This window comes from Leptonychotes weddellii, chromosome 9, assembly GCF_054177405.1.
Source record: "Leptonychotes weddellii isolate Sample4059 chromosome 9, ASM5417740v2, whole genome shotgun sequence".
Lineage (NCBI taxonomy): Eukaryota > Metazoa > Chordata > Mammalia > Carnivora > Phocidae > Leptonychotes > Leptonychotes weddellii.
In genome coordinates, this window is record NC_138377.1 from 91901006 (window position 1) to 91923101 (window position 22096).

Sequence of the window (22096 nt, forward strand, 5' to 3'; positions counted from 1 at the left end):
CTGATCATCAACCCCAAAGAATCTTGAGTCAGGGAATGGGGAGCAAGGGTATGGAAGGCAGGGAGTGGGGGAGGGGAGATGATTTCTGTTGCTTACTCCAACCTCGCCCCCTGCCACCCCAGCCCCAGGGGGGTGGGAGCAGGTGCAAAGGAATGAGAGTTGCGCAGGCACTGTGGGTGCCTTGCTCCACCTGTCCTTACCTCTGAAGGATGCTAAAGGGGGCAAACTGAAAAATACCTGTGTTCTGACTGAAGACACCATCAGAACCTGGACGGTTTATAATGTTGCTATTCTAAAGCCGGGCCCACTGCTTTAAACCTACTAGAGCAAAATTACCCTTGGACGGTTCATCTGTTTCCATCCTTGGGCAACTGCAATGAAAATTGGAAGCTTTTCTAAATAAACAAACCGTGGTGGTGCCTGTTTGTAACCTCTACAGGATTGCCTCTTCCACCAAACCAGAATGTGAAATCTGGATTTAGATAAAAAATTGTATGGAAGATGATAGCATGTTTTGGAAAAAAAAAAAAAAAATCCAAAATAGGTAATAGGCAACCAAGAGAGGCTTCCAACCTACTAAGTGCAATACCCAGTGAAGTAGAGAGACATAAGGCCCAGTCTTTATATTCATGTTAGGAATGCCTCCCTCTCTCCATCCTTCTGTTCAAATTTGACTTCTTCTTTGAGGCCCAGCTCAGATACCCGCTTCTCTCTGAGCCTTTCCCTGATTATTCCAGACTTCCCAGCTCTGTTCGCTAAGCAGCTGTGTGATTCCAGGGCTGCACACACTATGGGCCTCCATCCTCAGTAAAATGATTAAGTACATCAGTGTATTTTCCTTTGGAGCCAGGTCCTAAGACATTATAGACAAGTGACATTACTTGTTCTGATCAGTTACCTGTCACCATAGACCGGGGACTACAGAGTGCTTTGCCAACAGTAATGCTTTAACCTCACCTCCAAAAAAATCAGTCTGATGTGAAAAACATTTTATTTATGATTTCTCATATTTATAGTTTATGTCTTCATTACAGTCATTCTTACAATAAATACAGAAGTGCTAAACAGACCATCATCATAGTGGCCTATGGTCCATCCGAGGCACAGGGACAGAGGGGTGCTGCAGACCCTGGTGCTTCCCGGTGGTGCTCAGGAGGCCGTCAGAGAGTTTAGTGAAGGGAAGAAGAATTTAAGGTCTGAACTTGAAATGGGATTAATAATCAATGCAGTAAAATCCTAGAATGTCTATTAAGGAAACAGGTGTAAGTTTTTACTATTTTTACCAGATGATCCTAAAGAAACAGAACAAAGAGACTCAAACTCTCCCATTGGTAAGAAACAAAGAAGCCAGGGCCTTCCCTGTCCTTTTCCCACATGGGCCTTGTTTTTGTGATCTCTACCCATAGTGCACCCAGCCCAGCACCTGGGCCTTCAAGGGGGTGCGAGTGAGGCAGAGGAACTTCACACGCCACAGTGCTGGTTTCCTTCAGTGGCGACTGGTGTTGGTGGAATGAGTGAGAACCTGAGGAGAGCCTTCCCAGTTTCCAAGCTTGGTCCCCAGGAGCCCCATAATGATTAGCAAGGAAGTTGACAGTGTTGATTCTTGGAGCCTTCTGCCTGCCTCCCTAGCTTTGCTTTATCTCAGCCACAGGGCAGGAGAAAATGCCACTGTTTTCATGGCCTAGTCAGTCTCCCTTTTTATGAACAGCCGTTGTGCCAGGTACAATGGTCTCTTTGTTCTCTTGCAAAATTTGTCCATAAAAGGTAGAGAGATAGTCCCAGGACTCTGGAGTGATTTATGTTGCTTTCTGATTGGCAATTTTGGGCCAAGGCCAAGGAAGCATCACCTAATTCACAATGCTATGTCATGAGGCTTGTCCCTGCTGTCATTCGATCAGCATCAGGCATGCTAACGGCAAGGTGAGGATGCCGCCCCAGGCTCCGAGGCTGTCAGAGATCCTGTGCACACACACGTCCGAGTGTTCATTAGGTCTTCTGCACCTCTGTTTAGCAAACTAGCTACAAAGCCATGGGGCTTGCCACCACTACAAAAAGTCATGATGGTAGAGAAGGGAGAAGACTGTTCTCAGAGTGAGAGGGAGGAGTAGAAGGAAAAGATGTTATAAAGAAACCTGTGCTTTGATAGGACATTCCATGTTGTCAAAATGAGGCCAGGAATCGAAAGTTCTCTGTGAACTGCAAGGTGCCGGCCATGAGAGGTTGGTGGTGGAGGCTCCTTCCCAGTCATGGAACTAACTGGTCTCCAAGGGACTCTTATATCTATGGAAGAGTTAAGTCTTCTCAGAAACTATGGCTTGGGTAGAAGATCATGAAGCATCTTTGTAACATTCCATTATTATTGGTCCCTAAATACCATGATGCCCCCACCCTGCACAGATAACTTCCTGCTTTCATAGCTTGAAAATAGATTTTAACCAAGCCATGACTCAACATCCTCAAAGTCAGGGAAGTAGGTACATCCCAATTCTAGATTGGCAGTAGGGACACCACAGAAGTGGCCAAAATGAAATCTGGGCAAGAGACAAAGCTCTTCAGTCATTTTGCTTCTGCCTATTTTCTCTAGATTCAAAAGCAGTTTGGGTCATTTCAGAACTCGTGTCTACTCTAGGAGAGAGAAAGTAACAACACTTTTCAAGGAATAGCCTAATTATTTATAAAGTCTGTGAAGTACAAAGCATAACTGTGCCGCTGACAGGAGGTTGGGCTTGGGCTTAATATTCTGTCCTTCTCACACTTAGACTTGACGACTTCTGACTCCAGTTCTGACTCCAGCGTGAGTTCCTCCAGACCTTATGCGTCTTCTCATTCTGTCTCTCTCGGGCCCATTCAGTGCATTTGATCCAAAGGACAGGACTTCGGAAATGCCGCTACTGTGTTTCAAAGAATATCTTTTGTTTTCTTTTTGTCTCTGACACCTTGACCCTTCCTATATCATTCTTCCTCCCAGGTGTAAGGTCAGACCAAAAGTTTTGTCATAGCAGAAGGAAATCAGAGGAAGACAACAATCCCTTCCCTGAGGAAAGAAACCGAGTCTCAAAAGCAAAATCTAAGCGGAGAGTGCACATTCTGGTCTGAAAGCTTGGACAAGACTCAGAATTGCCAGGATCCTTGAAACCACACTCAAGTGAATCCCTGGATGAAAGTGTTTTCTGACCAATCACAGCCCCCAGTGGGTGACTTGGTTTGTGGCCCCAGAATCCAGACAACCTCATGGTCTCACACAGCTGAAGCAGACAGCTCAGAGTTCCTGCCTCTTTGGCGAGCTCTTGCCATCCACAGATCGTACGGGCAGTGGCCGTGGCATCAGGATGGCAGGGCACCCACCTAAAGGCCCCCCGTGGGTCTGGGGCATTTGTGGGTTGAGCTTCAGAGAACCCTCAGGTATTTCAAATGTCTAGGGAGCCACAGTGTGTAGTGCCCAAAGCAAAGTCCTTCCTTGGATGTGCCTGGGAGTTCTGGGGCCTCAGGCATGGGCCTCAGTCTCCTTCTTGATGGCTGGTTTGTAAATGACTCCTTTGTTGTCACCTTTTTTGCTACTGGAACAAGAAGAACACACAAGTCTCAGTTAAAGAGAAGAGACAAGCAGAGAACAGCCTGACTCAGCTACGGAATGAGACGAGTTTTAGGGGTCAGATTCCTCTCGTGGGGACCTTTCCCCTGTTCTGATGGTCTTGGGAGGAATGCCCCCAAAATAAAGCATTAACCAAAAAGGAACCGGGTCATTTTCCAGTTGTTCTCTTAAAACAGCTGATGATACTAGACCGGCATTTTGAAGAAGGTCTCATTACCACCCCAACTTTAAAGCTTTGATTCCATAACAGGATTCCTGGAAATTTTTTTTTATACATTCTAGAAAAATAAATTGGTTTTAGAAAAACCAAACATGACAATAAAAACATGAGCAAAGGGCATTAATAGCTAATGGAAGTGATACATCAAATTTCCCTTCATTTTTCTTTTTGAATTCAGAGACAAAAAAACAGATGTAAAGATGTTAGAAAGAAGACAGCCTTGCTGCTTATGTTTAGGCAAATGGGACCTCCCCATCCCCAAATCAAGAAACTTGTCTTAAGGTGTTAGCCATGGCAGCAGGCTGGTGGACACACCTCCACCTCTGAGCATAATGATCCAGTGTCTCATGCAAAGGAGGCTGGGGGCCATGGTGTTTGGGAAACAGCACTCCTAGGATAAGTGTTGGTACAGGTGCAGGGGGCTCTTCATTCTGCAGACTGCCTTCCCAAACAGATCAATCCTCATGGACAAATAAGCTACCCGAATGCCATTTTGAACCAAAACCAGCTCACCTCTTCTTTCTTCTGAAGAGCCAAATGGACACTGCCAGGACAACACAGATGCCAAGAACGCCAGCCAGGACCACTGAAAGGATAATGCCTGGGGAAGAGGCAGTGAACATGCATTACACTCCCCCTTCCCTTGCGTCCGTCTCAGCCCATGGCACTTGGATGCGAAGTCAAGTGACAGCTGTGTAATCTGCCACAGAAGGATGTAATTTCCCCATTTCTGTTCTCGGGTTCTGGTCTTCGGCTTAGCAGAACTGGCTGGAGTACTTAGAGCCATTTTCAAACTGTAGTCATTCTCCAGCAAGGGTTCGCAAACTTGCACCAGGATCATCTGAAGAGCTGGTTTAAAATGTAGACTTTTTTGAGCCCGAGCACCACGGATTCATTCAGTCTAGAGAGGGGCCCAGGAATCTGCATTTTAACCAAACAGCTCTAGCTGATGCTGATGTACATGGTTCATGAACCATACTTGGAGAAACCCTGGGCTACAGAATAAGAACTTACTCTGTCTTGGCTTGCTGGAGTTAAGGCCCACTGGGAAGCCTCTATCGGCTTTGCTCCCAAGCTCCGTTGCACAGTCCTAAGTAGTTCAAAACAACGAGGGGCCCACTGCCGAGATCACCTAGCCAGTCACCCAACCTCCACACTGGGCTTGGGCCTGTTCTTAGGCAACAGCCTCCCAGCATGGCCAACAGAGGTCTTGGTTAGGCTCATTGAATGTACACATGCTGTAGAGTGATTAGGTCTTTCATTATGGAAGCATTTGATTGGCAGTTCATCTTTGAATCATAGAGTGATTTGAAGGTAGGACCCACAGCAAGGAGAGGGCCAGCAGCCAGAGTGACAGCACAGAGAAGCAGGGAGGATGGGCTTGGAAGTATCACAGGCCCAGAGCATACCAAGAATCACAGCAATCACCCAGCTGCAGCATGCAAGGCCGGCAGGCCACATACCCAGACTCAGTCCTGCGTACGTAAGGTCTTGCACTTCAAAGGGGAGAGGAAAAGATTGAAAATTAACCAAGTCAAACCATGGTGGATTTTCCCAGTGTGTTGAGCGAAGCCCCACCTTTTGTCCGGTTGGAAGTACAGGGCTTATGCAGATTTTCTGGGTGCCCCATGGTATAGAGGGAATTGTGCACCTTGGGAATTCACACTGTGATCTCCCTCTCCAGTTCTCCTTTATCACAGCAGTCTCTTTGCTAGGGCCAGACTTCAGTTTTTAGTACAACATGGCTAAAGTGGAAGATGAGGAAGGGTAAGGATCAGAGTCTACTTGGGCAGGCTATTATGTGCTTCTCGGATCCCTACCCCTCTTCATCAGTAAGGAATCGGCCAGGTTCTGGCTGGCTGGGGCTGGCAGGACTTAGTTGGAGCCTGTCGCTAGACTTCTGCCCTGTCCCCATCCGGTCTTGTTGTCATGATTTGGTTCTGTTTTTGCTTTGGCCCCACTGGGCAAACTGGAGAAACCCCTCCTCCATACCCCCCTCCCTTCTCTGCTGTGTAGAATCCTGAGATTGTGGCTTCTCTCAGAGCATTATTATTGGGATGAGTTAGGAGTCCTCAGTGGGGCTGAAATAGTGCCCAGCTATCTGAGGTAAAATCCCATAGTCAGCCTCCTAGGCACCTCTCTGGTGGGTCATGGGTGAGCCCATCTTCTTGAGTAACACAGAGGAACCCAGTCATGAAGCCCCCCTGGGTTACCCCAGCATGCTTCTTCCAGGTTCTTAAAACTACTCCCCATTCTCCCAGTCAGGTCCTCCATCTAAAGAAAGGCTCTGTTACAGATCCCCTCTTGTCTGGTGGTTTTATTTATTTATTTTTTTATTTGGGTCTTTTATTTTTTTTTTATTCTTATGTTAATCCCCTACATATCATCATTAGTTTTAGATGAAGTGTTCCATGATTCATTGTTTGTGCATAACACCCAGTGCTCCATGCAGAATGTGCCCTCCTCAATACCCACCACCAGGCTAACCCATCCTCCCACCCACCGTCTGGTGGTTTTCTGACCTCAGTAGAAACTTCTAACGTATGTGCATATGTAGTATGAGTGCTTATTCCAGTTCATGCTGGAAGCCAGAGCTGTGCAGACAGTGGCCACCCAGCCTGATCCTCCGGAGAGCCTGTGCCCACAGAGTCCACTGTGATGACTCAGACCCTGGGAGAGCCCTGAACAGTTGTGAGACGCCAGCAGACAGCCAGGGACTCACACCTGGGGGCACGTAACACCCTGGAGAACCAGACCAGAGACTGCAGGATGAGGTTTTGCTCACCCCCTTTTTCGGCTGTGTGGCCAGTTGATCCCCCTGGAGCCCTCAGCCCTGTGTCCTTTCCCTACTATCCTCTTCCACAATCTCATATGGAACGTGCAGCCTCCCTCATCCGAGGCTGGCCCCTAGGAGTCTCTGGTCTGGTTTCCGCAGGTGGCCCCAGGCTGTTGTAAGGATAAGCAGAGCAGCTGTGGAGAGGAGCTGTCCACAAAGTACAGGGTGGCCTGTTCTCTTGGCTCTTGCTGGCCACCATCAGCAGCCCCTGGCCTCCCAAGTGGCAGAGTGGCTCCCATGGCCTGATTCCCTGCCCCAGGTCTCTTCTTGTAACCTGAACACAAGGACAAGCGTGTGGCTTAGGGAGACACTCGGGATAGGAGTCTCCCCTGGGGAGAGCATCTGGTGTTTGTATAGCATATGCTGCGTTCTCTGCATAGCCCGTGGCCTCTGCACACTGTATTTTGGTATTTGGGTTCTTTTTTTTTTTAAGGTACCCAGACGCAACCAAGGCTTCTAAGATCTTAAAAACAACAACCAAAACCCCGCAACTAGTTGTGGTTTCTTTTCCAAGCCTTTTGATGAAATACACTTTTGTTCTTTGTTCCTAAAGCTCCAGATGCTGGTGGTACCAGCTAGTTTTCGCCACATAGGACCACTGGTAAGCCTAACCCCTTGGCTAAGCCATCCAAACTGGACAGTTTCTAAGTCGTCGCTTTCATAGTCACCTCAAACATCTGGAGAGCCACCCAGGCCCCCAGACAGCTGAGCAGCCCCACTTCAGGCTGGAGGAAGCGCCCCCAGGGAGCTCAGGGAGCAGAGCCAAGTCTCCAGAAGCAAGGCCCCCAGGGATGGGACTTTTCCCAAGAGCCCATGGCCCAGGTTGGTGGCTCATCTGGAGGGAAATCTGGCTGCCCTTGGCTGAATTAGGCCCTATAAACAGCCTAATTTAATCCAGGGCTCTAAGCAGGGTTCCCAGCTCCTAGATGACTACTTGTGAGGGCCTAAGTTGCCTCTCTGTGGAAATAATGAAATGAGCAAGCAGTCAGAAAGACAAGGAAAGCCCCAGAGCTTGGGACAGATGCTTTTCAGCCAAGACTTTGATACAGCAAAGACAAAGCAGCTTGATTGAGCAAGTGAAGAGCATGAGCCACTGTGGAAGATGAGTGGCAATGAGGGTGTCACCTCATCAGAATTCTGCCCCTAAAGAAGCCCAGGGCAGGACGATATCGGGATGCCGCCCCTTGCGAGCTGAGACGGCACCAGCCATCAAGGAAGCAGGACTGCTCTGTAGAGAGCGATGCAGTCCACAGGGCTTGGGTCCCATTCTGCTAACTAACAGGAGAGGGAAAGGCAGGGAGACTTCGGGGGGCACAGGAATAGGCGTTGGGGCAGCTGAAGCAGTAGCGCCCAGAGAGAGAAGCCGAAGCCTGCATCACAGCAGAGCCTCTGGAGTGTTGTAGAGAATAGGCAACACGGATGATGGAGGGCGGGACACCGCCAGGGACGTTCATTTGCAGATTAAACAAAGAAATGGTTTGTTACTAATCGGCAAATAAGACAGGCAGTTCCCACTGAAGAACCCTGAGACAGGAGCGACAGAGAGAGGCTGACTGACAGAGATGGCCCACAAGAGCCAAGTATGAAAACACAGTGAAGGGGCTTGTGAGCTGGTTGGTAAGAGGGTGCATGCCCCACCGACGTGGGAGAGCTACCTGCTCTCCATAAAGTGTTCCAGTACGGGCCAGGGTGAGCAAAGACAGGGCAGTCTGACACAGAGAGGGAAATCACACAGATACAGAAGAACCTAACAGATCCCCGGAGAAGACAGGCAAGCCGCTTGCCACAGGGGCCTTGCTACTTGTTCTCGCTAGCTCAGGAGCTGCATCTTCACTGCTGTCTTGGTGGACCCAGGGATGCCCGTTAACTGCTTCTGAGGTCTTCTGAAGCCTCACGTGCACACACACAACAGCCCAGCGGAAGGAACAAGCACCGCATTTACACAGCTCGCAGCTCCTGGAACAATTCTAGCATTTTTTTAGGTCTATTTGCAATTCTACTTATTCAAACAGAAAATAATCCTTTTCCTTTCAAAATATTATTTTCAAGTATGGACTGTTTGGGTAAGCGACATCTTACATAGTTACATATATGGACGTACATATGTATACATCTTATGTATATGTTTATGCCTTTAGCAGTCTCCAGTCTTATAAAAGAGACAAGAGGAGTTTTGGTTTAGCAGCGATTTGATAGTTTAAATACATAAAATCCCCTTTTGGATGATAAAAGCTCTTACTATTCTGCTTTATACAAATCATAGGCTGAAGTAACTAAGATGCTAGCCCCGTCTTTGACAAGGCTTTGGTAAGAAAAGCAAGGAAGCTGCCCTCAGTGACCACAGAACAGAACTATCTTTGGAGAACATACTTAACTGGGGAGCTTTTCTTATTGGCACTAGGGAATCCCAAAAAGAAATAATTTCTACAAATCTGCCAAAGAGATACCACCAGATTACACAAGGGAGCTGGTTTGCGACAACCATGATAGGGACTGAGGGCTTTGCCTTCCAGATTGCAGGACTGCAGGCCCAGGACAGAAAGCCGCGTTGCTCTGAGGGGCCTAAATTCTGGAGCAGTAGGTGTGGGTTACTGAGCTTAGTACTAAGGCTTAGTACTCTCAGCTCCCTTCTGTGGCCAGGCTCAGGCTGTCTGTGCTGAAGGAACGGTAGGTGGTGGGACTGGGGCCTTTAATTCCTTTCAGGCCAGAGCAACAGAAAAAGCCTGACAACTTCCCAGGGCAACTCCCTCCTGGGACTTCAAAAATTGACAGCCTTGACAGATCTTTAATGTTTCTTAGACAAATGGATTGATTTGAATGCTGCTGGCAAGTGGAAAACAAAGCAAAATAAAACTTGAAACTAGAATGTGACAACTGGCCAGGCTTATGTTCAAATCATTCTGCAGAGAAGACCCTGGGGAGGGGAGGGGAGGGGCAGGGAGACGGGGTGGGTTACATTCTTTCAAACTGCAGTGAGCACCAGGCACAATGCGTGCCACAAGAGAAAGATCCCAATCGTCCCTGTCCTTAGGGGGCTGGTAGCGCGTGTGGATAATCTAGACACGCTTATTCTCTTCTTCTGTATGGCAGTAAGTCATTACCCTGTGGTATGCTAAGAACTGTCACAGAGATGAATGAGTTGTTCCAGCTGCGTTGAAGGAAATTCTAAGTCACCTTCAGGGGAACAGGGAAGATTTCTGGAATGATATGATTACAGCTGGGTCTTGAAAGAATTTTCCAGGTGGGAGAGGTGAGGGGCATCCCAGGCGCAGGGAATCGTGTGTGCATGGATGAAAGCAGTACCATGCTAAGGGAGGCCCTACATGGTGTGGATGAGTGCCGGGGTCCAGGGGGGTGGTGCAGAGTGCTGGGAAGACAGCTGGGGCCACCTCACCAAGGGGGAGGTCCAGCTTGCTGACTTCCCCCCTGGTCTGCTGTGTGCCAGAGGCTTGCTCTTAGGAGCCAGAGAACATCCACACTGGGGTTTTCTGTTCCCCATAGTGCCGGAGTTGGGGTGTGCTCTGGAAACACGTGGCCCATTACATTGCACTAGATGAAGGGACTAGGGACTTCTTAGCACATTTGATGATTGCTCCTGACTATTCAGCCCCTACCCCCACCCCTGTATCCAGGGGAATTTGAAGGTGGGAACTCCTCTGGTCTTTCATTTAGATACCTTGGTAGACTTGATGATACTTTCCATCTAATAGATTTTATTCAAAAATAAGAACTTTTAGAAACACAAGGTCAGTAACCACAAAGCATACATTCTAGTCTCAGAAAGTAGATAATTAGCCATCTTAGCTTTGTAAGATTTCTTTTTTCCTTTTTAAAGGCTTTATAAAACTACCCAGGTCCCACAGGGTCAAGCAGATTCTAATTGTGCTACTCCACAGATGTACCGTAGGTGAAAGCCGCCGCCCCCCCCCCCAAACTGGCTGCTGTCCCACACTCCTGTCTAAAGGCGGTGACATGCAGTTGCTCAGAGCAAGCCCACTACAGACATGATTGTAGGAACTCTCTGGCTCCCCCTCGTCCCTCAGGTTTCCCTTGCCCTGGCATATTAAAAATAGGGCTAGGTAACATTAGCATTTCAGTTTGATAGGCTCTTCCTTTATGACCCATCACTATCAGGACCCAGGGCTGGTATGTTTAGCTAGGAAGAGGTCAACTTGAAGGAACCAAGAATCAGGCCCCTGGTCTGTAAATCTGTCTCTGGCATATTTCTCCTTTCTCCCAGAGGGATCTGACTTTTGTGAGGTCTGGTCTGCTCACAGGGTGTGTTCCCCTCTCTGGGATCCCTCCTTGAGGACAATGAGTCTTGTGTCCTCTTGTTAGCTCAAGTCTTCTATTTGTGCCCTTTGGAAGAGGCACTTTCTAAGAGCTAAAAAAAAGTGCCTCATGTGAGTTTCACCTCTCCACAAAGAGTGGGCATTTTAGCCAAAGGCAACAAGAAACACAACACACATGAGGAAGAAAAAAAAAATGGTACAAAAGCAAAGGAGAAAAATGATAAGGAGATTCTGAAGCAAGTTGCTGCCTCAGAAGCATCTGGACCCCTGATAAAGTGGTTTATATAGTTCTCCTTAGGGTAGATAGTTCTCTCTCATCCACTTCTCTTAGCCTTGGATGTACCCAATTATATAAAAAGAAGGTATACTCAAATTCTAAAGGAAGGTGGGGAACAGGGTTTCTCTTGAGTTTGGTTGCTCCACCTTAATAATCCAACAACTTTTTGGTTTCGGGGTAACCATCACCAGATTGAAAATGGCATGCTGTAGAGGTATCAGCGTTGCTCAGTCGGTTAAGCATCCTACTCTTGATTTTGGCTCAGATCCTGATCTCTTGGTCGTAGGATCGAGCCCCATGTCGGGCTCCGCGCTCAGCATGGAGTCTGCTTGTCTCTCTCACTCTGCTGCTCCCCCACTTGTGCTCTCTCCTCCCTCTCTCTCTAATAAATAAGTAAAAATGTTTTTAAAAGGCAATAAAAAAAAAAGAAAATGTCATGCTGTAATAGAATAAAGACCAGGGCATTTGACAGAAAACTCCAGAATCCTCTGAGTGGAAAAAAAAAAAAATCAGTCTGAGCCTAGGAAAGTCTTTGTGTAATCCCTGGGCAGTGGTTCTTATTTTTGCCTCTCCTGCCCTGGAGACATTTGACAATGTCTGGAGACATTTTTGGCAGAATTGGGGGGATATTATGGGCATCTAGTGGGGAGAGGCTAGGGATGCTGCTAATTTTACAATGTACAGGACAGCTCCCCAGTGAGAATAATCCAGCCCAAAATGTCAGTAGCACCAAGGTTGAGAAACCCTGAGCTAGGGCTAAATCGTAGTTGACTACTTAAGTCTGTACTTTTTTTTTTTTTCCCCCAGCATTTTATTTATTATTTTTAAAATTTTTTTATTTAAATTCAATTTAGTTAACATATAGTATATTATTAGTTTCAGGGGTAGAATCTAGTGATTCATCAGTTGCATATAACACCCAGTGCTCATTACATCGGATGCCCTCCTTAATGCATCATCTAATTACCCCATCACCCACCCACCTCCTCTCCAGCAACCCTCAGTTTATTTCCTAGAGTGAAGAATCTCTTATGGTTTGCCTCCTTCTCTGTTTTTATCTTATTTTATTTTTCCTTCCCTTCCCCTATGTTCATCTGTTTTGTTTCTTAAATTCCACATATGAGTGAAATCATATGGTATTTGTCTTTCTCTGACTGACTTATTTCTCATAGCAAAATACTCTCTAGCTTCATCCACATCGTTGCAAATGTCAAGATTTCATTCTTTTTGATGGCTACAGGACAGACTACTACCTCTTAAGGATAGAAACCAAGTTCTTCTTTCCTTTTCTTTTCTTTTTTTTTTTTTTAAGATTTTATTTATTTATTTGAGAGAGAGAATGAGACAGAGCATGAGAGGGGGGAAGGTCAGAGGGAGAAGCAGGCTTCCTGCCAAGCAGGGAGCCCGATGCGGGACTCGATCCCGGGACTCCAGGATCATGACCTGAGCCGAAGGCAGTCGCCCAACCAACTGAGCCACCCAGGCGCCCCTTCTTTCCTTTTCTAAGCACAGTTGAGGAAAAAGCATGGTCAAGCTAAATGATTCAGTTCCAATTGTTCCAATTTGGCTAAACCTCAGAGCCTAATCTCAAAGTCCTTGCACTTTCTCTCCTGGACGATTTCCTTTACATTACTTTTCTCCTGGAAAAATACTCCAACTCCATAGTTCCTGTTAACTTCCAGAGAAGACCCTGAATCAATCATACCCTAATTACAAGCATGCCTCAGTGGAAGAGTGTATAAATACGTGAGTCCGAATTGCTCAAGGTTCACACTGACAAACGGGCTCACCCCATAAACCTGAAATGGCATGTTACAGTCTGAGGCCCATCCAAGTGGGTGTGAGAGGGCCCTCATGAATGCAGGTGCCCCTGAGGGGTGAGATTTGGAGCTTCACTCCTTTGGGGCTGCCCTCCCCATTGCTCCTTGGGAAACAGCCCTTGTTAGCTGCCTGTGTCTTTGAGAAGTGAGCAGGAGGGGACAATTCTGGCCAAGTTTCTATAATCAGCCTCCAAATGAACAGGTTTGCCTTGGACTGCCATGGTGTCTCACTCCAAGGGGAGAGCTGGGCCCAGCCTGGCCTCCTCGGAACAGCAGTTCGGGGTGAACCATGCAGGAAAGGCAGTGGCAAACCTGCATTTGGGCTTTGATCCTGATGTCCTAAGCTTGGAGTTAGTCTCCAGGCTTCTGCTGAGGGGCCCCTCAAGCTCCCCAGCTAGACTAGGAGAGTCTATTGAAGTGCTCTGCTGCAGGCCCAACTACACTGCCCATTCCATGAGTGCCAACTTAGAGCTGAGCCAGTCTAAGAAGATGGCTAATTATTCCCAATGCCACAGTCCACTGTTACAAGTGGAGGTTACTTTTGGATGTCAGACTCAAGTTCCTGCATGGTTTCTTCTGATCCTCTGTAACTGTCCTCAAACACTGTCCCTGCAATGTAAAGTGAGGACAGGCAGTCGTTAGTGTCCGCTTAGAATCATATAAAGTGTTAGCACTGAAAGGATGTTAGCTCACCTAGCCCAACCTATTATTTTATGGCTGAAGAAACCAAGGCCAAAGAAGGGACATGATTTGCTTACATCAGACAGCCAGGAGGAAACAAACTGAGGCCTTGAGCCTAGGTCTTCTGACTATACGGGGAGTATTTATCACAGTATCCCCTGTGACTTGTATAGACCAGCCCAGAGAAGAGATCTGATTACTATCTTTGAATCACAAACAAAATTCTGCCTTATCTATGTGGGCCCAGTCCTTTATCTCCAGGTAGAGTTTTTATGTTTTTTTATTTTATTGAAGAGTTGAAGTATTTTCCATTTAACCCTTGACTACTACATACTCCATTTTGAAGAACAGGAAAAGATAAATTTATATCCAAAAGAGATCACAAAGGGATAATTCTGTACATTTGAGGCATTTCCTAGAAAAGAAGTTGACAGTCATCATCATATACATTCTCAATTTTTAGGAAGGATCATTGTTCACAGATTGGGTTTTCAGACCAGGAAACTGAGGAAAAGAGAGAAATTACCTTAACCAGTGGTATCTGGAGAGGCGAGCACAAAAGGTAAATTCTTGGGCAGTTCTTGATTCCGTAACTGACAGAAGAACCTAATTCTGACCATACGTATGGGTCTGTTCAGAAGGGCATGTTTCTAAGGCTTGCTGGCAAGGGCCTTGAAATACAGTCTTCCTATGTTTAACTAAGCTTAGTCAGTGGTAGTTATAATCTCACACAATAAGAAAAGAACAACAACAACAACAAAGGTACACCAGGTGAGACCAGGAGAGCTGATTCTCGGATAGGTGGGTCAATGGGGTCATCTTTGGATACGATCACCTGGCCTAGTTCAGTCACAAGTGATATAAGGGGATAAAGTAGAACTTTCACAGACCTACCCCTGCTTCTGGCCACTTGCCATTCCCTTATCGAGAGCGGGTCAAGAATCTACAGTGAGAAAGTGAACTTGGAGGTTCGAAGAAGGGTGTGGGCCGCAAGAGGGCTCCCTTACCTGTTTCCCTGAACCCCTGGCTTCCAACAGTATCGACATAGGTATTGAACAAATAAAGATGTTCAGTGTCCTTCTGGGGAGTTATGGTTACAGATTTAAAAGGAAGAACTGAGCTTTCATAGCATTAAGACTAAACCAAACTTCACGCTTCATTCAGTATAGTTCCTGTGTGCCCATGCTTAAGGAGATGAGACAAAAGAGCAGTGAATGCAGATGCTTTCTTGCCTGATGGTTCCTGCCATATTAGACCATGAGCTGCTGTGGCTACAAATGTGGATTATGCCCACTCTCTGAAGCCTTACGAAGCACCTTCCCTGCACATTGCTGATGCTGGCAGTGCTATGAATCACCTGGCAAGGCTGAAGATGGGCCTTGATGCCAAGAAAGCCTAGGGTAAGAAGTTAGAGTTTGATCTCATGAGAACAGTCCTATAATGTGTCTTAGGAGAAGGGTAGTTCTCCAGAGCAGAGAGGTCCCCCAGAGCATCCTCTCTTCCCCATCTGTGGGAGACTCCCAGATTTAATGAAGGCTCTGGTCCAGGCGCCTAGAGGCCCTGGTTAGGGTTTCCCTGCAAAGGCTCAGGGAAGTCAAGAGCTATGAAGGGTGACCTCAGTAAACTCACACACAGTATCTTCTTAGACACCCTGGTTCCCTTGGCAGACAGAGTGCTCCTAACCCACCTCCTAAGGGCATCAGTGACAAAGCCCAAGGGCAGGGCACCCAACTTCACATTCAGTGGGTGTCTTGGCACCACACTCCCCCCACACACCGAATCTTCTCACCTTGCCGGAAAGAGATGTACACCTGCCTCTCCTCAAACTCCTGGACCTGCCGGAAGTTGTTGACCATTTCTCTGGGGGATGGGTCATCCACGTATGTGTAGTACAGAGCAGTCTCCAAAGCCAGCAGCTGCAAGGGGAGCAGCAGAAACATACCCCATGGGCAGAGTGATGCTCTCTTGCCTGACCTCACTGGGAAAGAGACCTCTGGGGCGTGGCAGGAGGCACATCAGAAAGCCGTGGGAAAGCCAGAGAACTGCTCCCCTCCCCTGCTGGTGTCTGGTCGACTGGGCACCGGGTGAGCTGGTCTGTCCCCTCCTCCCAAGGCTTGGAGGGAAGTTAGTGCTCTTAGCTGCTGGGTGGCGGAGGGACTCCTCAGCCTCTCACGGACACGGCATTCCTCTCATGGGCCCGATTTGGAACCCAGCTCTAAGTTAGAGGGGCCTTAGGCTTATTCTGATGGTCTCATCAAAAGGAACAAAAAGGAGGAGGCAAGAGTTTCACAGGTCCTCTGACAACTGGTTCCACAGAATTTTCATATACCCACATAGATTATATAATCGGTTTCCAAGGTGGTTTCTAGGTTAGGGTATTACTGCTTCCCCGCACATTTCATCTCTTGATTCATCACTTCTTTTTTCCTGTCCGCCTACCTGCTGCCATTTATCTACATTACTCAGATCAGTAGCTCATAGTAAAAAGAAGGAGCAACAGTGAGGGCCTTCCTGGATGCGGGAAAAGGGGCCAGGGGCAGGGTGGGCCCGGAGCCCGTGTGTGGCACTGCCCCGGCCATGTCTCCTGGACAGCCAGTTTTCTTCTTGATGAATTTCTGGGGAGCAGAGGGATGGGCAGTGACCAGGAACTCCAGTGTGACTTCGGGGCTTAGCTTTGTGGCCAACCAGTGGGCAATCCCACAAGCTCCCTCATCCATCTACCCCTCACTTTCATCACCTGTAAGATGCGAGGGTCGGAGATGATTGCTGAGGATTCTGTGCCCCCAGTTTTGCACTAGACCATGAGCTTCTTGAGGGCAGAGACCGCCGCTTACTCACTGCTGCAATCCCAGCCCTCTGGTTTGTTACACTATCTAAATGCTCCGTCTTTATTCCGCCCTGTAAAGGAACGGTGCTCTCTCCCGCCACAGAGGAAACACCATCCAGCCACTGAGGGAAATATTAGGAAATGCAGCTTAACAACTTGTTTGTAAGGAACTGTGGAGACAGGTTCCTTTTCTTAGCTTGACTCGGTAACTCCACTTTTGAAGCTCAGCCTGTAATTTCTGCCGTGCTTCCAGGCACCTGCGATATTTGAAGAGGTTTGGCTTAGCTGTCAATGAAACTCTAAGTGAGGAAACCAAGTTGGTGATTATGAGCTGGGTGACGGCAGGGACCGAGGTGCCACGTGGTCTCTGACTCAGGAGGGCACAACAGTTACCTGCTCCTGGGAAATTTGCACAGGGTTCCGGAAAACCGTCCAGAGCACGGTGGGGTGGCAAGGAGGTGTGGTCAGGGACCCTTTGTAGCGATAGTACTCATCAGGTCTCTCAGGAAGCAGCTCTTCAATGCTGAAACCTGGAATGAGCACTTCTTGGCCTGGAGAGACATGGTGGAGAAATGGTGTCAAGCTTTCTCCCCATGGCAGAGGTGCTGCTGGGCCTATGACTGAGCCTAAAATATGAAACTGCCCCCTGCATTCATTTTTCTTCAGGTCACATGGGAGTGACTACCTCCTTCTCCAACAGAGGGCGAATATGCATCCAAGGACCCCTTACCTTTGTATCTTACATCTTGAAGGTGCCTGAAGATCTTGTCATAATATGGATTGAAGGAGCCCATCTGCAACAGAGACGGGGCAGGTTGAACTGGGACAGAATTCTGCTGGCTGAGCCTTGTTCGACCTTTGCTCACGAAAGGGCTCATCTAGGGGTACCTAGTTGCCATTGCCAAGATCCTCCCTGGAGGATGCACTTTACCAGGACAATTGATTTGGGGTGATGGTCCTGTTCTCTTGCATCTCAGGATGCAAGGTGCTGAGCAATCAAGGCACTGGGGCCTGCATGTCCCAGGGCAAGGAATATAGCTTGTGCTCCTGATTATCAGGCTGTGAGCCTGAAGGCCACAGCTAGCGTGTTCTTTAACCAGAACTTAAGGGAGCTTGAGTTCACGCAAGCCAAGTCAGGCAAGTAAGCATGTTGAGAAACAAGGTACATGTTGTCTTATTAGGGAAAAACATGCAAGCAAATGAGGAAACATTCCCATTTTCTGGGGTTAAGGAAAGGATGGAACTTGGATATCAGGAGTTGTGTAAGGGATTCAGGCACCTGCTGAGGCAGCACTGAATGATCCCCATCCCCCAACTCCCTATAGATACGTCCTATCCAGCTGGGCTATTCTGAGCTTTATGCATAGGGCTCATAAAGCTATTCTGAGCCTTATGCAACTAGGGCTCATTTTTTCCAATGTTCCAAAGGACATGCCCATTTCTGCTACCCAGCTAAGTGCTGCCTCCAGGCCGAAAGCGAAGGTACCCTATGGGGGAATACCTCAATCTCTAGAGGCAAGATACAGCCACAATGAGAGTGAGCCCCACAACATCCAACCGACAGGTACTCATGGACCAAATGCCGAGTCTGGTACCATCCTGCCTCCAATTTTTTAAAATCCCTCTAACCATCTCTTACCTCCATGAGAACAGCTAGGACAGCGAGGCCCTCTGACTTGTTACTGGCAGTGCTGCTGTTGGGGTACAGGTCCGAGTTATAGTGGACGATATGCAGCTGCGGTGGAAGAGAAGCTGCTCACAGGACACGGACGACTCCTGGGAACCCTTGGCTTTCGCAGGGGACTCAAAACCAGTGGGGAGGACACAACCCCTCTATCCCTACCCCGGGTAGATTAGGCCCCTCAGACCCTTTCCTTCATGGCCTCCCCAGTTTTCCCTTTTCCCTCATTGCTCCAGACCGAAAACTCGACCAGGGCAGACTGTCCATCTTACTCACTCATTGTATTCGTGTCTGATATGGTGCTTGGAAAGAACCAGGTATACAATAGATAGTGAATGAAGGAATGAATGAATGGGTTTTTATACTAGCCACAAAAAAAGCTTGGGTACTTTGGAGCACTTTTCTCTTCTGATTTCTTTCTTTCTTTCTTTCTTTCTTTCTTTCTTTCTTTCTTTCTTTCTTTCTTTTTCTTTCTTTCTTTCTTCTTCCTTTCTTTCTTTTTCTTTCTTTCTTTCTTTCTTTCTTTCTTTCTTTCTTTCTTTCTTTCTTTCTTTCTTTCTTTCTTTCTTTCTTTCTCTCTCTCTCTCTCTCTCTCTCCCCCCCTTCCTTCCTTCCTTCCTTTGTTTCTTTTCTCTCTCTCTCTTTTTTTTTAGAGCCGGAGAAAGATGGGAGGGGGCGGCAAAGGGAGACGGAAAGAGAGAATCTTTTTTTTTTAAAGATTTTATTTATTTATTTGACAGAGAGCGAGACAGCGAGAGAGGGAACACAAGCAGGGGGAGTGGGAGAGGGAGAAGCAGGCTTCCCTCTGAGCAGGGAGCCCGATGAGAGGCTCGACCCCAGGACCCTGGGATCATGACCTGAGCCGAAGGCAGACGCCTAACCACTGAGCCACCCAGGCGCCCCTTATTTTTTTTTTTTTTAAAGAGGGAGAGAGTGGGGGGAGGGGCAAAGGGAGAGGGTGAGGGAAAGAGAGAATCTTAAGCAGGCTCCATGCCCAGCGCAGAGCCAGATGCAAGGCTCAATCTCATGACCCTGAGGTCATGACCTGAGCCGAAATCAAGAGTCAGACTTCAACTGACTGAGCCACCCAGGCGCCCCGCTCTGATTTTGTCTACTTGTAGATTCTGGAGCCTAGGGGAAAATGGCCTCATTGTAGCTTGTCCAGCCTCAGCTGGGCCACTCTGCCTTTGAAATGAAGTAGTAGGGGCTGAGGCAGGAAACCTCCAGTGGTAACTTAATTGCAACTGTATCCACAGTAGGACACGTATTAATCCCTCAGGTGGGAAAAAATTACAGCATGGCTCTTGTACAGATTTAATCAGCCATATTTTAAGATAACAGAAAACAAGAATGTTACTCCCTGAATGTAGATTCTTACCTTTACAAAATAAAATTCTAAGCTCATTTTTTTTCAAAGCAGGAATTACTTGTCATTATTAAAGTGAAGAAAAGAGAACTTGCTGAGAAATCTTGGATTTAAAAAGTCTAAGTATTAAGACATTGTTATGACAAATCAAATTCTGACAATGTTTAACCTAATTTTTAATCCAAAAGATGGTATCACCTGTCCTCCAAAAAATATTAGTAGATAGGTCTATATACATGATACACATTTTTGTTGATTCTTTTCCTCTTGGGACTATAACACATTGAGATTTTCTCTCTTCCTTTTCTTCATCTCTTTTTCTGTCTTACGTGGTTGTAAATAGAATTCAAGCATATTTTATTGAATACAGCTCAATGTTCCTCACATTTCAAGTGACCCTTTCTAATTTTTAAAAACTATACAAAATTATTTCTTCTTTTAAGTAGTCATCTATTAAAGATTTCTTAGGAGTTCCTATTTCACCATCTTTCCGTGTGAAGGATATAGCCTGTTGCGTTGCCTTATACCGTGTTAGCTTGGCCCAGCTTTGAGAAATGGAGACTTCTTTATGGTAAAACCCCTGAAGGTCCTAGATCCTTAGTTCTTATTATACCTGCCCTTTGAGCTCGTGGTCTGTTGCACCACTTTTCTTACTGTGTTCAGATTAAATCAAGAGGAGGTGAAGACTAATACAGACAGAGGAGAATTCCCTGCTGAGTTTAAGAGAGCCTTCTTTATAGGACTCAATCCAGAAGAACTGCTACACTTTCAAGGACCCTCCATAGAGAATCTGCCACTTTTAGGCCACCTTGATATATTTTCACTATTATAGACATGTACGCTCCATCTTCACCAGGCCCTTGGTGACGATGTGGCTTAAGAGCAGAAAACAGAATAACTAGAAATATTTTTAAATGCTCAAACTCTCCCAGCCTACACCCTAGCTCCTTCTTTATTCCCCCTGGGTAAGTAGAAGCCTCCACATTGCAATTAGCCTGAGAGAAATTGCAGTCCTGGAGGTTCAGAGATGGGCCTGGTTTGAAGTACGTGCACCTCCAAGAGTGCCATCCTATTGGGCCAGAATTATAGCCCCTCCACACTTGTAACTTGACCTGTAATTAGCCTGAGACATTAAGCAGTTTAGCAGTTAAGAAGAGAGGAGAATGGTCATGTCATTATTTACCTGGCTGATCAGTAGCATTTATCTCCTTGTATTTATTGCCCTGTAAATGTTCAGAACCACACCCCCAAGTTCTATCCCATGGGAGCTCTGAAATGGAGCAACTCGAGCACCCCCATGTCCCCCCCGCACACCTGTGGGGCAGGCACAATGCTTCACTCCTCCTGGTTTCTTGTGGCCTTTTCGGTTAATGCCTCAGAGCGACATAACACAGTGCTGTGCTGACATCCCAAACTGTCCTCATCGAGTCTCTCACTGCCCTGATGTCCTGTGTATTGTAATGCCAGTCATCCCTCGGCTTGTGGCCAAGTAGAAGAGTAACCCTGGGTCCCAAGGTTCCAAGCATGTGAAGAAAGACTGAGAAGTTTGGGGGAGCAATTAGCCCAGTATGAGTCAGCAGTGGGATACGCACAAAATATTATATAGAGTGGGCTTCCTGAAGCACATTCTCAGATCCTCAGATCCCAACTCAAGTCTAGGGTAAGAAGCTGCCCCAATTGATGATATCTTGAGATCTCTAAGCTCTATAACACTGATCAAACCCTTATAACCAGGGTCATCCACTGTTTTTTCATTGACTGCTGTACCTCACACTTCTAATAGGTTTTGGCCTTTGGCCATAGGTGGCTCCGTTGTATTGGGGTACATAGATGCCGTAGTCAAGATGTTATTATGTGCCGGGGATGACCTGTGTCGGCCAGACAAGCTGGTGCGATCTTGATCTGTGCAAGCGGAGAGGCGATGTCTAGAAAAGCAGCATGTGCATCCCTCTGGGCGCCCCGCCCCCCCGGGAGCATTGCCTTCTGAGCAGCGTCGTTCAGTAAACGACAGAGAGACAAACTCTGCATGTTCAGGAGAAGAAGGGGACCAGGACACCACAGATGAGCTGCAGGTGGCTGGCGTGGCTCTACCTTGCTGTGCTGCCGACAGCGCCAGGGATGGGGGTGGGGAGCCTGAAGGCAGCCCTTGCTCGTGCTCCGATCTTATTTGTCCACCAGCCAGGTGGAAGGGTGCCAGACCACCCACCTCCAGGCAGCCTCTGCCAGCCCTGCGGCCCCACTCACCTCGGCGGCAAAGTGCTTCCCTCCGACAGTGTGCTCGGAGCCGTGCGGGTCATTCTGGTTCCCCCAGTGCAGGTGCAGCTGTGTGGCCGTGTAGCGGGACCCGAGGCCCTGGAGGTGCATGTCCGGGGTCAGGTTCAGCCTCACTGTGGGGAGTGGAGCCTTCAGAGCCCTGGCCCACTGAGCACTGCCTGAGAGCAGTTAGGGAGGCAACACCTGCCCGGGCCCAGACAGGAGGCAGGTGGATACAGCGAGCGGAGAGA

The 22096-nt window shown here is 47.6% G+C and overlaps 1 protein-coding gene across 7 annotated transcripts in view; it reads right to left on the reverse strand.

Moving 5' to 3' along the window:
• Positions 1-974: 974 nt before the first annotated feature.
• Positions 975-22096, reverse strand: part of CA12 (carbonic anhydrase 12) — a 55917-nt gene continuing 34795 nt past the window's right edge. The window contains exons 4-11 of one of the 7 annotated variants that reach the window (XM_081829585.1): positions 21837-21979; positions 18185-18280; positions 17276-17339; positions 16939-17096; positions 15508-15634; positions 5276-5308; positions 4326-4413; positions 975-3554 (exon numbers count right to left, since the gene is read on the reverse strand). In XM_081829585.1, coding sequence (XP_081685711.1) covers positions 3485-3554; positions 4326-4413; positions 5276-5308; positions 15508-15634; positions 16939-17096; positions 17276-17339; positions 18185-18280; positions 21837-21979 — 779 coding nt within the window. In that variant the 3' untranslated portion in view covers positions 975-3484. The other 6 variants (XM_081829584.1, XM_081829582.1, XM_081829581.1 and 3 more) reach the window with 6 other exon arrangements.